This window comes from Pithys albifrons, chromosome 2, assembly GCF_047495875.1.
Source record: "Pithys albifrons albifrons isolate INPA30051 chromosome 2, PitAlb_v1, whole genome shotgun sequence".
Lineage (NCBI taxonomy): Eukaryota > Metazoa > Chordata > Aves > Passeriformes > Thamnophilidae > Pithys > Pithys albifrons.
In genome coordinates, this window is record NC_092459.1 from 90,857,633 (window position 1) to 90,873,040 (window position 15,408).

The 15,408-nt window shown below is 36.4% G+C and overlaps 1 protein-coding gene across 2 annotated transcripts in view; it reads left to right on the plus strand.

Moving 5' to 3' along the window:
• The window catches only part of LRPPRC (leucine rich pentatricopeptide repeat containing), an 87,796-nt gene that overhangs the window by 60,441 nt on the left and 11,947 nt on the right, over nt 1-15,408 (plus strand). For both annotated transcript variants that reach the window (XM_071577388.1, XM_071577398.1), the window contains exons 26-32: nt 614-682; nt 952-1,042; nt 3,637-3,779; nt 3,891-3,978; nt 7,878-8,001; nt 11,644-11,732; nt 14,774-14,978. In XM_071577388.1, the coding sequence (XP_071433489.1) occupies nt 614-682; nt 952-1,042; nt 3,637-3,779; nt 3,891-3,978; nt 7,878-8,001; nt 11,644-11,732; nt 14,774-14,978 (809 nt within the window). The remainder of the gene's footprint in view (nt 1-613; nt 683-951; nt 1,043-3,636; nt 3,780-3,890; nt 3,979-7,877; nt 8,002-11,643; nt 11,733-14,773; nt 14,979-15,408) is intronic.

Here is a 15,408-nt window from a genome sequence, read left to right on the forward strand (position 1 = left end):
TCTCACAGCTTTTTGTTCAAAATGCCTTTTCTATGCACAGTAGCATTCAAAATTTGGAAGTTGCACTTCACATTTGAACAGTACAGATTTTTTACAATATTAACAGCTAAAAGCCTTCAAGAGTCAAAAGATATTTTTCTGTAGGGGCAAACAGATATTTCCTTGGAATTACTTTGAGCTATATTAATGTGAATCTGGACACCTGAAATGAAAGCAGAGTTCTCTCTGTAAATGGTCTTTCTGCTAAAAGAAGGTAGTATAAAGCAAGTGAATCCAAGTATTCTGTGGGAGGGAAGGGCAAGGTGTAAAAATTATGGAATCTTGGCACTTTTTTTTCATTTTAGATATACTGGACTTGAGTACTGCAGTGCTTGTACATGTTTCTTTAGGAATTTTGACTTTTCCTATCTTTATTTAAGAATTTATTTAAGCAGAGGAACGGCTGTTTTGATTATGGTCTGTGGTGCTTAGAAGGAACAATGTGGTAGTCTATACCAGATGGAGTTCAAACAAAAGCTATGAACTTTTATTATGAATACATGTATTATGTTTACTTTTCTTTAGAATGTTCTATGTGAAGTAATGTGTTTCTGCTTGTGGAAATATTTTCCAGACTCCTGGCTTGAGAGCTCACCCTGGAAGATTGCAGTGGTTCGCCAAAAGGTGTATAATGAATAATCAGGTATGTGACTTGTATGATGTGTTCTGTGGAACTGTCATTATATTCCAGGAAAAACTGTTTGGAAGTGTTTCCTTGCTTGACTTTTATGTTTGTGAAAGGACATGTGACAGGCTGATGAGGTGAACCTAATGCTTGGTGTAAATATACTGGTGTGTACTTAAACAGGAATATTATTTTAGCTGAATGCACACAGCATGTAGGTGCACATAGATAGAAAAATAATTGTTTGACTGAGGTATAATGATTTTTTTCCTTCTTTCTTTTGAAAGATGGAAACTTTGGAACAGTTGGTAGAATTAACTCAAAATCTATTTGAATGTGATAGAGATGAGATGTACTACTACCTGCTTCAACTGTGTGGTAAGTGAGCTTGAGATCTCTTTCATGTTGTAATCTGTTTTCTTCTGTGCATGGAGATAGGAAATAACCCTGGAGAGAAGCTGTGTCTTGATACGCAATTACCCTGCCTACCATTTCTGAGGCACCTTCCAGGGGAGGAGAGGTCGGGTGTTTATTTTTACCAGCAGACCTGAACACTTCCATAGGACTTAAATAGTACAAGTCTTCCAGTCCATGCTATTGTCTTGTGTTGTATTTGAAAGTTAATTCTGTTTTGGTTTTCAGTATGCTTAAAGAAGAAACCTACTCATCTGTTCTCTTCATAAATGATAAAAATGTGAAGTCTTCTGTAATTTGACCTGGTTTGGAAAGGGGCATGTATTTTTTTTTTTACTTACCGATTCTTCACCAGCCACAACCTAACGTTTGCATCATTTATAGGAATGGAACAGTTTTTAAAACTAAAAGTGCATTTCTTTGTTACAGATTTAATGTAGGATGTGTCTTTAGTGGTTTTCATTCCTTTTTCCTGTACTTTTCAGTCTGTGCTGGTTTTGTTTTTCGGTGTATATACTGTATTATACATAATACAAATTTTGAAGCCTTTATTTATTTTTAAGTCTTGAGAAAATACATTGTTTTAAGATTGGATAGGAAGCACTAAATAGTAAATTGGGACATAAAGCATTATAGTGATTGCTATGTACTTTGGTAATATATGTGTCTATATATATTAAAGGACCATTACAACAATTTGATATATTTGGTGACGGGGGAACTTTCTTTTGAGCTTGAAGTAATTTTAGGCTGTTCCCCATGTGTAATTTGGGTTGACGAGGGCTAGCAGTGCTTTAATGCTAAGTGAAAAACTATTCAAACCATCTTTTTTTTTTTATATGGTAATGAAAGAGGCCTCTTCCCCACTGCACGTAGCTCAGTTAGGAGACATGAGTACTTGCACAAAAAAACTGACAAGAGAACCCGACCTCTTGAAAACTTTGCTGCCGTTCATTTCCTGAAGCCTTGGAAAGCTTCAAACAAATCTGTAGCATTACCTAATTCTGGCTTTGCACATACTGATTCACCATCAAAAATCAAGTAGGCCTGAAAATCAATCTTGTCTCAACAGGGAGGGAGCCTTCCTATTTCTCCACTCATCCTGTTCACCTTTGGCAGTGACTAAGTCTGACAGGGTGCCTGCTAGGAAGAGAATCCAAGAAGATACAATTTATCAAATTCTGTCATGCAAAATCTTCAGTCTTCTTTCAGAAGACAGAACCAATTCCATCTATTCAAAGGAGTGGAAAACATTTGTGGGTTTCTGTCACCATGGAAGACAAAACCCATGCACAATCCTGCTTTCAACCATTTGAGATAACCTATCAAAGCTGCCCCATGCACAAGTAGAGCAGAGTTGTCATTGTGTACCTAAGCCATAACTTCAGATCTATTTTAGGCATATAAAAAGAGAACCTGCCATCTAGTCTAAGCAGTGATCAAAAATGTTGAAAAGAAGGCATTTGGTTTTTAAGAATCACAGAATAATTTATGCTGGAGAGAACCTCAGGAGTTTGAAGCAAAGCTGTTTCCTGGAGCTGGGACAGCTTCAAAGTCAAATCCCACCATGGCCTTGTTTAGTAAAGTTTTGAGTGTCTCCAGTGGTGGAAATGAAACAGCCTCTCTGAACAATCTGTTCCAGGGTTGGATCATTCTCAGATACTCCATTACTGTAACTCTTAACCATCACCTGTCATTCTTTGCTGTGCACTTGCAACGAGAGATTGACTCGCTCTTCTCTGTAGCTCTTAGGTAATTGAAGGCAGCAATTGCATCCCCTGTTAATCTGCTTTTCTCCAGGCTGCTCAGAGCTCACCTTCTTTGACTTCCACTTCTTTCTGATTTGCTCCAGCCCCACAAAAGCATAGAATATCCTGAGGCGTAGGGGACCCACAAGGATCATGTCTGTGGCTGTGGCTGAATTTGCTCCAGTTGCTGGGATGTCTTAGAGTTGTGGAACCCAAATTGATGACAGAAGCAACAGTGAAGAATTTACAAAATTTGCCTGTGTAGCAGAACTAAACCTGATTCTAATAAAATGCCAAGGCAGTTTGCTGGGAAGGCTGTTTCTGCTTTAGAGAGCTCATTTTTGCTTGTGTCTGATAGTCATAAATGCTTCACAACTGGTGACTGCAAAGCTAGAAAATGGAAAGCCAACAGGAGAACACCTGCTCTAGGTAGTCAGATAGTAGTTAACTGTTTTCTTGAGGTCCAGCATTCTGTTTGTTTGCAGTTAAGTACAGTGATGCATACATAAATTTCAATTAACAATCAAGAAAAATAGAACTGATGAGATGGGAGGATCACTTCTGCAGTACTTTGGAGCTGACTTCTCATTCATCTGAAAATTCATATAATTTTTAGGGTTTTTTTCTGTTTACATCTCCTAGTGTCCTCTATGTATTAAAATAGTTCAGAACTTTTCAAATTGATGATCATATGAAGCAGAAGTACATGACTAGTTGATAAATTATTTTCCAAAGACAGCTTTGAATTAATTTGAATATGTATATGTACTTTAAATATGCTTTTATGTGAAGATTTTAATCTTGTTTCAGAGAACAATGATGACTGGGGGAAGGCTGAAGCTGTTTGGACTAAGATTCAAGAAGAAAATATTGTTCCTCGTGAGAAAACACTGACTTTACTTGCTGATATACTACAGAAAAATGGTCAGGTTGTTCCATTCGAGGTACCCAAGGTAACTGGAGTTTGACTTTCCTGGCTAACATCACTTTTGAATGTATTTCTTCTCACTAAAAAACATTAACAGATATCATTACAGTAACTTAAATATTTCTATGGTTTGAAGGTTAGGCAGGAAGATAGCAGAAGTTTAAGTGCTGCTGTGGAGGAAGAAAGAAAAATAAGGATGCTTTGCAAGAAAAATAAAGGAAAAGGTAAAGTGAAATCCACTGAGTTTTCTTCCCCTTTCACATTCTTTTAAGGTTTCAATTAACTGCAGATCTCTTCTGTGCAAACTTCCCTGTCTCCAATGAAAACAGAATTAATGTATGCATTTGTGTTTGACTTTGTATGTAGAAGAGAGAAGTGAACTTCAGTGCAGTTCCTTTGGCTTAATCTGTGTTTAATCACTGGAAACCCATTCTTATCCATCTCATCCCAAAGCAGGGTGTCAGAGTCAGAAATAGCTTTACTGGACCTTGCAAAGCAGGGAGGAAATCACAAAATGCGCTGGAAGGGACCACAGTGGGTCATCTGGTCCAACTTCCCGACTCAAGCAGGGTCATCCTGGAGCACATGGCACAGGATTCTTGAATGTCGCGGTCAGAGGAACTCCGGAGCCTCTCTGGGCAATCTGTTCCAGTGCTTGGTCACCTGCACAGCAAAGAAGTTCTTCCTCATGTTCATGTGGAACTTCCTGTGCACCAGTTTCTGCCCATTGCCTCTTGTCCTATTGCTCAGCACTACCCAGAAAAGCCTGGCTCCAAATCAGTCTTGCTAAGGAGCAAAGCATTTGAGTATTCTGAAAATCCTTATTTTGTTCATCTATATTATAATAACTAGGTACCTCACTTGAAAGTGGTTTAGAAAATAAAATTCAGTAGGTTTAAAGAATTAATTTTGCTGACTGAGGAAAAGACACATAGTAATTTTCTTCTCTGAGTGTAATCAGTATATTTTACTGGTTAGACACACAGATTTTTAAGCTTTGAGTTTTTAAAAGAAGAACTAATCAGTCACATTTAACTTATATATTGAGTGAAATGACTCCATAGAGTTACTCAATCTAAATGTTCAGTCTATTTAGATTAGGAGTCTGAAGTTGAGCCTGGACATTCTGTATATAGCAAGTGCCATATCATGTTAAGAATCATGAGTGTTTTGGCAGACATAAAGTTAAGGTTTCAGGAAATCCTTCGTGCTGGTAACTTCTGGGACTCGTAAGTAAATGCAGAAATGTTTTCACTGAAAATCAGACAAAATTAATGGAATGCCCTTTATAACATTATCACTAGAAAAGCATCCTGTGCCTTTGGTATCATAAGTGATCAAGTGGAGAACAGGTAGAAACTAAGTATGCCTTGGACTTTGCAGGGAGACTCATTTAAAACAAAAATACAAAATATAACCGGTATATGAAATACAGACCTTGGATACTGAATTTATCGGTTAACCACTCCTGCCTATTTTTTTATTTGAAGATGTGGTATTTGAGAGGAGGTGGTCTAGAGCTGTTGGGAATGAAGGGGGGAAAAAAGACAATGTAGGAAAACAGCTCTTCTCTTATTGATGAACCATTCTTTTGGTCTTAAAAAAAACCTGAAAAGACTAAGCTGTTGCGCTTTTTTTATATAACAGTATCATGTAATTTTGGTGTGAATGTAATACAGCAGCTTTTTGATGGGAAAAAGATTAACTCAATCTAGTTATGCAACTATTTCATGAACTTACCAACTCTGACACATGTTTTGATAATCTGTTCTCTGGAGTTCTTGATTTATGCAAAGTCATATTTTCATTTTTATCTTGATTCCTCAGTGTGAGAACTTGACTCCAGGGGATCATGTAACACATACCCCAAACAGTCACAATTGCTGAAACAGATTTGACTGTCTTGAGAGCTGAGAGTTTCTTGGCAAGTTGTCATTTTTCCTAACAAATCTTTCTACTTGAAATAGCTAGTATAACACAATGTGATTTTAAACCCAAGAAATTTGAATTTTGAATGCTAATATATGTTAGTAATTTTAGATGCCATCTGAAGAAGTAATAAGCTGGTAATACCTGATCAGGCATATGTCTCAGTTCAAGACTCATTTAGGTATACTTCAAACATGCTACTTGGACTGATGCAAAATAAATTCAAGAAAACAATCTGAGTGGTGTAATCATTCTGAGGTTAGGACTGACATACACAAGCATAACATCCTAGAACAGGAAAAAATAACAATACAAAGATTTTAAATTCTTCATTGAACTAGTCATTACCAAAAAAAGAAAAAATATCTTTCCTTGTGGTAAGAGATCTTACATTTTATGGGCTGTGATAATTGATGGTAACATATGCTTGGCATCATGTCCACTAATGGCAAGGTCCATTTCTGTACTGAACCGATGGAAAGCCGTATTTAAACACAGGGTGAAATCCTAATTCAGTCTGAAGACAGCAGAGCTTTTGTAGGAGTCTCTAAACATGAGGAGTTTTTGGCCTTAAAAAATAGAATTCAAGCAGGCATTTATGAGCAGAAAGAACAAACCTATCACCAGTCAGCTACATTTTTGTGCATTATTAGTTGCATTTGTCGCAGATTATAGTAGTCAAAGGTTTATTGTTGTTGTTGAATGTGATTGCTAGTCTACTGGTACCTCAGATTTCAGAACAGTGGAAGGAAAAATGTTTTTCCTTCTGAATTTAAACATGAACAGCATCTGAACAGGCAAGAAAGTTCAGCGCATTGCTGCAGGCCAAGCTTAAGTTCAGACCTATAAGTAAAAGTGGTGAAGGATTTAAAGACCTTTCCTGTGTGATCCTGTTGTTATTTCACTGGTCTTTTGGTCAACAGTGCAATCACTATTGTAATGTCAATATTCTTATAAGTCATACTCTTACGTCTCTCTTGTGTACAGGAAACTCACGTACACAGCAGTGAATCTAATTTTACTGTAATATTCTTATCCTTACATTTTTAATGTATATGTTTTTAATGTAGTTCCAAGCATCCGAGTAGATAACGAATGGCCGTGTTTATTCTAATTATTGACTTGGTATTATAGTTTGTGTGATATAAATAATAAATTTTATGTATAGTAATTTCCGTGCTTACATTTCAGGAGTTTTTTATGTATGCTCTTTGATTGAAGGAGTTTAAAATTCAAACCAAAAGGCATACCAACAGTTTTGGTTAAAATTCACAACAGTGGAATAAGTGCAATTAGTGTTATGCTTCTTGTTACAGTAAGATTCAAATGAGTTGTCTTCATCTTTACTTTCAAATTATAAGAAAAAACTTCATGCATAGCTATGAAATTTGTAGTGATAGTCCAGCTATTTCTGATAAGTAGTAAAGGTTATTGTGGCTGTGATTTGAATTAGCAAATGGATTGTTTTATGAATCATTAAATGAAACATGCAATCACAGTTCAGATGTAAAAGCTCATTTATGGTTCTTAACACAGCTTTCTAGTGTATATTACAGCGTGGATGGCAGGCAGATTTAGCTGCATGTTTATAGCTGCATAATCTTGTTTCAGAAAAATAAATGACTGAAAAGTGTGCTTATCATTTTTCCCCCTTTTTGGTAACATCTTTTCATACACTGACAGTTATTGTGAATGCATGAAATAAAACTGTTAATCAGTCAAACAAATGCAGTGTAGTTTACTTGTTAAATATCTGTATATTTGTAAATTGTATGTTTTGTATAAATCTTGTCGTAGCCAAATAATTTGATCTCCCCATATTGGAGTCGCCTCCTATATTATTTGTTAAATGCTGTTGTGATCGTGCACCAGATGGTGTAACTATATACCCCAGAATTAGGTGTTGCTTTAAAAATCCCAAGGCTTCCCCTTCTAACCAGCTATGTTGATACTTAAGCAACAGCCACATATAAAGAAAGAGCAGTAGCAAACTTTTTCTTCTGTGGAAATATGTGTCCATTGTTTGCATACAAGCAGTTTTGAACCAGCTGTCATCAGCAGCTTTGGGCTTAAAGATATAAGCAAAGGATAAATAGAATTAAGATGGACCTTTTGCAATGAATAGGTGATTTCTCTCTGTGATCAACATTATTTCAGTATGACGTTTCTTTTTGGCTTTCTTTTTCTTCTTTAGAGGCCTACAATGTTTTCATGAAAATGCAAGAGAAGGAGGAGTTTCATGCTTATTCTTATGATGCCCTTATAAAAGCATTGTTAGCGGAGAATTTTCTTGACGAGGCCATGGAAGTGAAACGCATGTAAGGCTTTTCTTTCTTTGGGGGTTTTTATTGGTTCAGAGAGGGCGGTTAAATAATTTCTGGATCATTTTCAGGCAAGTCCTTATCTTCTAATGGGAAAACCATGAGTAGTGATTAGGAGCTGTGGTTAGAAATACACCAGTGTTTCATAGGGCGATGTACCATATTTTTAAAAGGTATTAGAGTGACAGTGTGTATTGCTAATAACTCATTTCAGCTAACAATGTGAACAAATGCACTTGGCATCAGAGCTGGAAGTCTACCCTGCTGGCAGTCTGCCTTTTCCTCTTTAGAGCAGTATCCAAACAGACAAGATTCCTTCACTCTGCTGCCCGTGAGCCTTCCCCTCGATGCCTGTCTTACCCTGCCCACACTCTCTGGCAACTGGCTGCCTGCCAAATGCAAAATGGTACATTTGACTGTGATGCCAGTGGCTAGGAGATGACCATAAACCTTAGATCCAACTCTTACACTTCTGAAATAAATCCAACCTGCTGTCACGTACTATTAGAATCAACGGAATTGAATTAACCTTTAGTGAGTTGTATGGTACCACCACTTGCTTTAATTATTGTCTGTAATGTGTGTTCTGGTCAGGTTACAGGCTTTAAATTACAAGTGTTGTGACTTTGTGAGTGTAGAGTTAAAAAGAATAAAAATGTAAGGATTTTAAGTCTTTCTTCAGCTAAAACAGAACTAGTTGTCATCACGTGTGCTCACTGACTGAATACAGTGAATTTCAAAGTTCCTGTAGGTAACTTATCTGATGCATAGAGCACTATAAAAAAACCTAATAATTTTTAGAGTCAGCATAGTTTTTGATATCTGGGAACAGAGTAGTGTAAGATGATATTTAATAATTTCATATTTTCTTTAAAAGTGTTTAGACTGGGGAAATGTCTTTCATGGAAAATGTGTTTGAGTTCTGCATTCAGAAGAGCAAATAATATTTTTTCAAGTAGGTCACAGTAACTGGGCTTTATGATAAGGAATGTTCATGCTTGCTGAATATATGGCTTGTATCAAGGGAAAACTAAAACAGCTTATCAAATTAAGCTCCCTGTAATGGAGACAACTGATAAATCTTTACAAATAGAAGATGGAGAGGAGATGTTTTAGGAGTACAAAGAATGTTGATAAAATTTAGGTAGTTTGTTTCACAGAAAATACTCAAGTATCTAAAGACGTATTGAAAGGTTCTTCAGGGAAGAAGTTTGAAACATTCTACTCAAGATTTGTACAGGGATTGACTGCTTTGCTACTCTACACCTCAAACGCACTTGTAAGGAAGATGCATAAAATAGTGCATGTTACCAACAGCAATTTGCACATTGGAAGAGCAGAAAGAAGGTGGTTTCTTGCTTGTCATATTTCAGTGATTCAGAATTCCCACCTTAGCTAAGTGTTGTAGTACATAATTTCAAAATGCATGAAAAAAAATAATTTGAAAGACTAAATGTTGGAGATGGGTTTTAAAGGATTAAGCCTCTGAACCTTGAGATATTTAGGAGTAAAGTAAATAGGATTTTATAAGAGGTTCTGTTCTTTGTAACTGGTCAAAGCCAGCCATCATCATAGCCCCTGTGCTTTTCAGAACTCTCATACTCCACCCTATAGCATAGAAATGCCAAATGAGGACATTCCAAGAAGCCTGTAACAGCTCAGTGTTGCATCAAGATAGAAAATGCTTCGTATTGGCAGTGTTTGTGGTGTATCTGTGTCTTTTCTGGTAACAAAACCACGCTTATATCAAATATTTTCAAAAGTCTGCGAGTTTTGAATTACTCACTGAAATGGAGAAAGTGATTGTGTGTGTGCCTATGGGTGGGGAATAGCAAATCTCTGTTTTGCACACATTTCTGTGCGCTTCATAGTTTTTCCAACCTCATATTACAAAGAGTTACTCTTACAAAGCCTTAATGTGTGCAGTGTCCTGAAACCTGTGCAGCTCCTGATACTTTCATAAAATACAGGAAAGCTACCTTCATTTATATAAGGGAACGTATTACTCTTTTTACTGTTTGAAGCCAGATTTGAAATGTGAATAATATTTGCAGAGTCTTACTGTGAGCATTAGCATGAGCAACAAAAAGCCAATTTTTTATTTTTAATTAAAAAATACAATCATTTTAAAACCTTCTTCCTGTTATCAGAACTGAGAAATTTCCATGAGAAAATGATGTGAGAGAAGACGTAAACAAAAAAACAAACACTAAACAACCCTGGAGCTTGCTGATCTGTTGGTCAACTCAAGTGTAGTTGCTTTCACAGTCTAGAACTGTTTTGAGTAATATTTGCTGCATGTAGTCCAAGAAGTTTTAAATAGAAATTTAGGAGTATTGGAATGATGGATTAGTTCTGTAATAGTAGCTAACATCTATTTAATCACACTGAAGATTGGAAGATTGGAGAAAGTAAATCCTTTGTTATATGTAATTTACAGTCTCATGCATGAATTGTTGACTTAAGGGCTTTGACAGATGGGACAAAAGGAAAAAAAAAAGGCGGAACTGAGCAGTGGGTGCTTAGGCAGGGATTAAGGGGATTGGTTGGGAGAGTAAGAAAATCCCGAGTCCAGTGACTGCATTTGTGAGCCTGGGAGGCTGAAAGTGACTGAGAGGATAGTCATATTGTGTGCAATGTGAAGGATTTTCTTGGGATTGAGGAGAACAATTTAGCAATGACCCTGCTTACCTCCCAATCCGCTCAGCCCCTAAGTTCAAGTAGGTAGGCTGCTCAGTTGTTTGCCACAAGATGATCAGTGAGGTTTATCTTGATTGCTGATATGGTAAATGGCACTGCCCCCCTTTGCTCTATAGGGATTTTGTAATCTAGAAATGAACATTTGTAAAGTTATCCTTATATATTAAAAACGGGTCTTGACCATGTGTCATTTAGGAACAGGAACATTTTGTAGTGTAAGACCAACGTGATTGCTGGTTAGTCTCTCTGGACTAATTTCCAGTGTTAGAAAAGCTTTAGCAAGGTCATTAAAGTAAAGACTGTCTTTGTTTTTTACATATGTGAAGTTTTGTATTACGGGAGATAAAGAATTGATGAGCGAAATACAATTTTAACGTGGCTAAGGCAGCAAATGTAGTATGTTCACTTTAAAACCTGTATACATCTAGATGACAGAAATTTGAAAATTAATCAACCAAATGATATGGTGTTAGTTCATAATATGCTTTAGTTTATGTTTAAAATATACAGTGCTGAAAATAAATGTTTCATTTTTATTGCCGAAAGAATAGTTTTATATTTTATAATTATGGTGACTATTGAAAAAAGAAGAAAAAAGTATCCAGCTTAGGGTATAACAGAACAATGCAGGGCATGCAGTTATTTTAGTCATCTAATATGTCAGCATTCAAGAATCTGAACCGATTGTTTAAAAAAAATCTTGTACTTTGTTTCTTTTGTTGCTCACTTCCAACTTTGTCATCTGTCAGAATGCAAAAAAAAATTATCCTTCTATAACCATTGACAGGATAACACAAAAGCTGTCTCCAGGTCGATATTTTGCAGCAATATTTTTAACATACGAACAGTAGTTTTTATAATTTCACCTTGGTGCTCAACCATTTATTATCGTATCAGAAGCATGTCAGTAATTCCTTTCTAAATGTCTGCTTCTTTTAGTGCTGAGACCCACATCAAGGGCTTCACACTGAACAGTGCTGCCAGCAGCCTCCTCATCATATCGCAAGTTAGGCGGGATTATTTGAAAGGTATGTCACAATGCTTGACCTTTACGTCACATTAATGCCTCTGCAGATTTTTCTTGTAACGCCCTTCGAATACTTGGATAAAGGAGTCCATTTAGCAAATTACCTGCTTATCAAGAGCCTTTTGTGGTAGCTGAGAGACGTAAATTACTGTACATGCATTTATAATACAGCTTGAATATGAATGTACTTGTCATTTGACCACTTAGTCCAGTTTCCATTCCATTTAACACAAGATGGGTTTTCTTAAGATGAATCACAGCTCTTCAGACATGCAAAATTTGTGCTCCAGAACGAGAGAAAGTACAGGCTTTCAAGTGCGTTAAAATTCACAGCACAAGTCATTTTGCTTTGGAAATTAACATACTTTAGAGCATCTGAAACAATTCCCAGCAGTTGTTTCTTGCATATTGTGTTGGTTGTGTGAGATACCAGATGAGTTAAATTGACTGTTAAATGTGCATGATTGTGCACTAAATGATTATAATATTGATTTAAAAACTTAATCAAATACTTTTTAATAGTTCTCAATACCAACAGCCACAAAATATTCGGTTTGGTTTTCTTTTTAATGTAACAATGATGATAGGAAAAAGAATGGTGGCTGAAGAGTACATCAGAGTACCCAGCAAGATGGTGGATAAAGTTTACAGTTGTTTTGGTTTAGTTCTTGGCACTAGTTGCTTTGCAGCCTACAGTTCAGCTCCCCACTGTTACATTTTACTTGTTTAGTTGTGCTGTAGAACCCTTGTGAGAGAGGAAAACTCTCCATCCACATAGATTTACATGGAGGGCAATGTCTTTATCCCCATGCAGTTCGAAGTCAAGTGTTGATATACATAGTTTTGTTAGTACCTTTAAGAGTTAAAGCAGCTATGTATGAATGAAATACATTATTTGAGTTTTACGAGGAATCCCAGAAAATCCACTACCATCATTAGATTTTATTTCATTCTGTTTTGTGTAGCTGTGGTAGCCCTTACCCATGTAACATCAGCTACATTAAAACACTCAATGCAAACATTGAGTCACATCTTCTCACTTGCACTCTTCTTTTTCTGTAGCTGATAAACTTGTCTTCTTTCAAATGCCTTCCTCATTCAGTCTTCAGTTTTCTGTCATTGCCAGGTGTCATCAGCTGTAGTGTTTATGGTGAATGCAATTGCTTCTCTCCCTGTGGACAGATCTTTTTTTCAGCTTTCAAGGCCTTCCCCTGACTTTCTTGTCTGATTTTATTCTAATAAATTTTCTTCTTTTTCTTCTCCAATATTCCATAAAGTTTTGCCGATTTTTCCTTACTACTGCACACCACAATGCTTCCCTTCTTCAGAACATCACTGGTGTTTCTATGTTCTGCTAGTTTGTTGCACTAAAAGGTTTTTTTAACTAGCATACTAAATCCTCTGCCACACCAACCCTCTTTCTTGCTATGCTCTAAAAATCTTTGGTTCTGCACAATATGAACTTTCTCAAGAAGTCTGTGGAATTACAGCACTTGGCAAAATTTTATTTTCCTTTGTGCAAACTTTACTCTGGTAATTTCATTGAATAGTCAGACTTGATCCTTGTTTCTATTTTAATTTGAAAGAGACTGCTTCTCTTTTTCAAAATGAAGCATTTAAAATGCAGCCTCTTAAATATTTCAACCATACTGGTCATTTTCTAACGCTCATGGATTGCCCAAGACATTTTTGGACACAGTATTTTGGTCGACTTTTGTTGGTGAACTCCATTTGACCTCCTTTCTGTGATGGCTTTCACTTGTGTAAAACCTGCTTCCTCATATAGTTCTCCATGTTATTTGCTGCATAATGTGGTATAGTTAAAAGTTTTTATATAGGTGTCTAAGTAAAACCTGTACATATCTTCTAGCAAGAACTTGGTAAGAATCAGGTTTCTTTAAAGAGTCAGAACTTGAGATTCACAGCAGGAAATTTGCAGAGTTTATAGGAGAAAGCATTTTGAAAGATGAATGGTTGGTTTTCAGAAGCATATAGTTGGTTATCTGCAGAACTAGTCAGTATGCACTGGTACATCATTTCTGGCAGTAGCCCTGCACATGTGCAGCTCTGAAATCTTGCTCTGTCCCTGTTCTTGAGAAGGCTGGTTGTGCTCCCTGCTAGAGGGAGGTCCACACTTACAGTCAGGAGACAATTTGAACTTGGTGTGTGTTCTAAGATTTCTTTTTAAATGTTGTGAATCTTACCCCTGACATATTGCTGCTTTTTTTCCCTAAAAAAATGAGGGTGGCAGAATGAAAATTTCCTGTAAAGGAAGGCTAGGCATGCAGGATGTTTTTTCTTATTGTCTTGTAAAAGGTAATACTTGGTTTCTGCAGTACCTGCATATTGAATTGGAATGTTAATGCTGTGGAGTTTATGTGGGTGTATATTATGTTAGAAGTGTTATCCCTTGGTATTATAATTATCATCTGTGACTAATTCTGCCTGTGCTGGTAAGGAGTAAGAGATTTTTACCAGAGGGGCATGTCTTTATGTGTTTGCTCCTGTCTAACATAAACTGACAAAAATTCTGCTTAGAAAAATGAGAGTGACTTCATCTGCTCTGGGTTTGGAGAATTTGTGGCAGATGGACAGGAGATTGTGTTTTTAACATAGGTAATTGCTATGATTTTTGGATTTTTTGAGGTAATTGTTAAGTTCTGTGTTTCTGTTTTTGTATGGAGGCTTGTGTGCCATACTGTAAATAAATTTTGAGAAACAAAAGTTTTGGTGCACACTGAAAAAGACAAATCTCAATACTATACTTCAGCAGTTTCAACAATGAACTACATTTTTAAACTATTTCAACTTTTTATTGATGAGATATTGCAGCACTTTAACCTAAGATATTGTTCAGTTTTTATTTGTATGTGTGTATATTCACATTAGAATTCACTATATAGTGATTTCAGGGCTGAAGTTCACCCAAAGAATATTTTGTGTACATGTTTTTAAAAGGGTAGGATTAATGATACCAGCAGCATGGTTGCTTTCTGCACTAAAATCTGATCTCTGCTTTCCTTATTTCTTCACCATTTTTAGATGCCATGGCTGTTTTAAAAGGAGTGCTTGATAGTGGCATGCTGCCTTCTAGACCAGCAGCTACTGCTCTCATTCAGGCTGTGGCAGAAAAAGGAGATCTAAAGAACCTGCAAGCACTTAAAAACATGCTGGAAGATGTCACAAAATCAATTGATCTGTCTCCCTCACTAATGGCCAATGCTGTTGCATTGGCTCATGTGAAAACGTAAGTATTTCTAGGACTAGGGTATGTAATTCTTTTCAACAGAGTGGTGGGAAATCTTTTGCATTATCCATTTTATTCTGTTTCCATTCTTACAGTGTCCTAGATGTTAAAATTCTGGTCAAGTTGAGTGTGCGGTTCAGTTCTGATACTGTTTCCCAAACACAATTAGGGTTGGAAATAATTTAATGGAATATGAGGATAATTATGAAGCATTTGGGAGAGTCTAAGGTCTTCTCTGGTGCTGTAATTTAGCTTTGATACCTTCGTTCTGATGTACCTGTAAAGTGTTTCCTTGGTGTTAGATCAATAGCCCTGAATAAAGTAATCTGAATATAAAAAAATTTCATCAGTATAAACTTTAAAAATCTTGAAACTTACTTAGCACACACAGATAACACGTACAATACTTGATTGGAAACAAAAACCTACT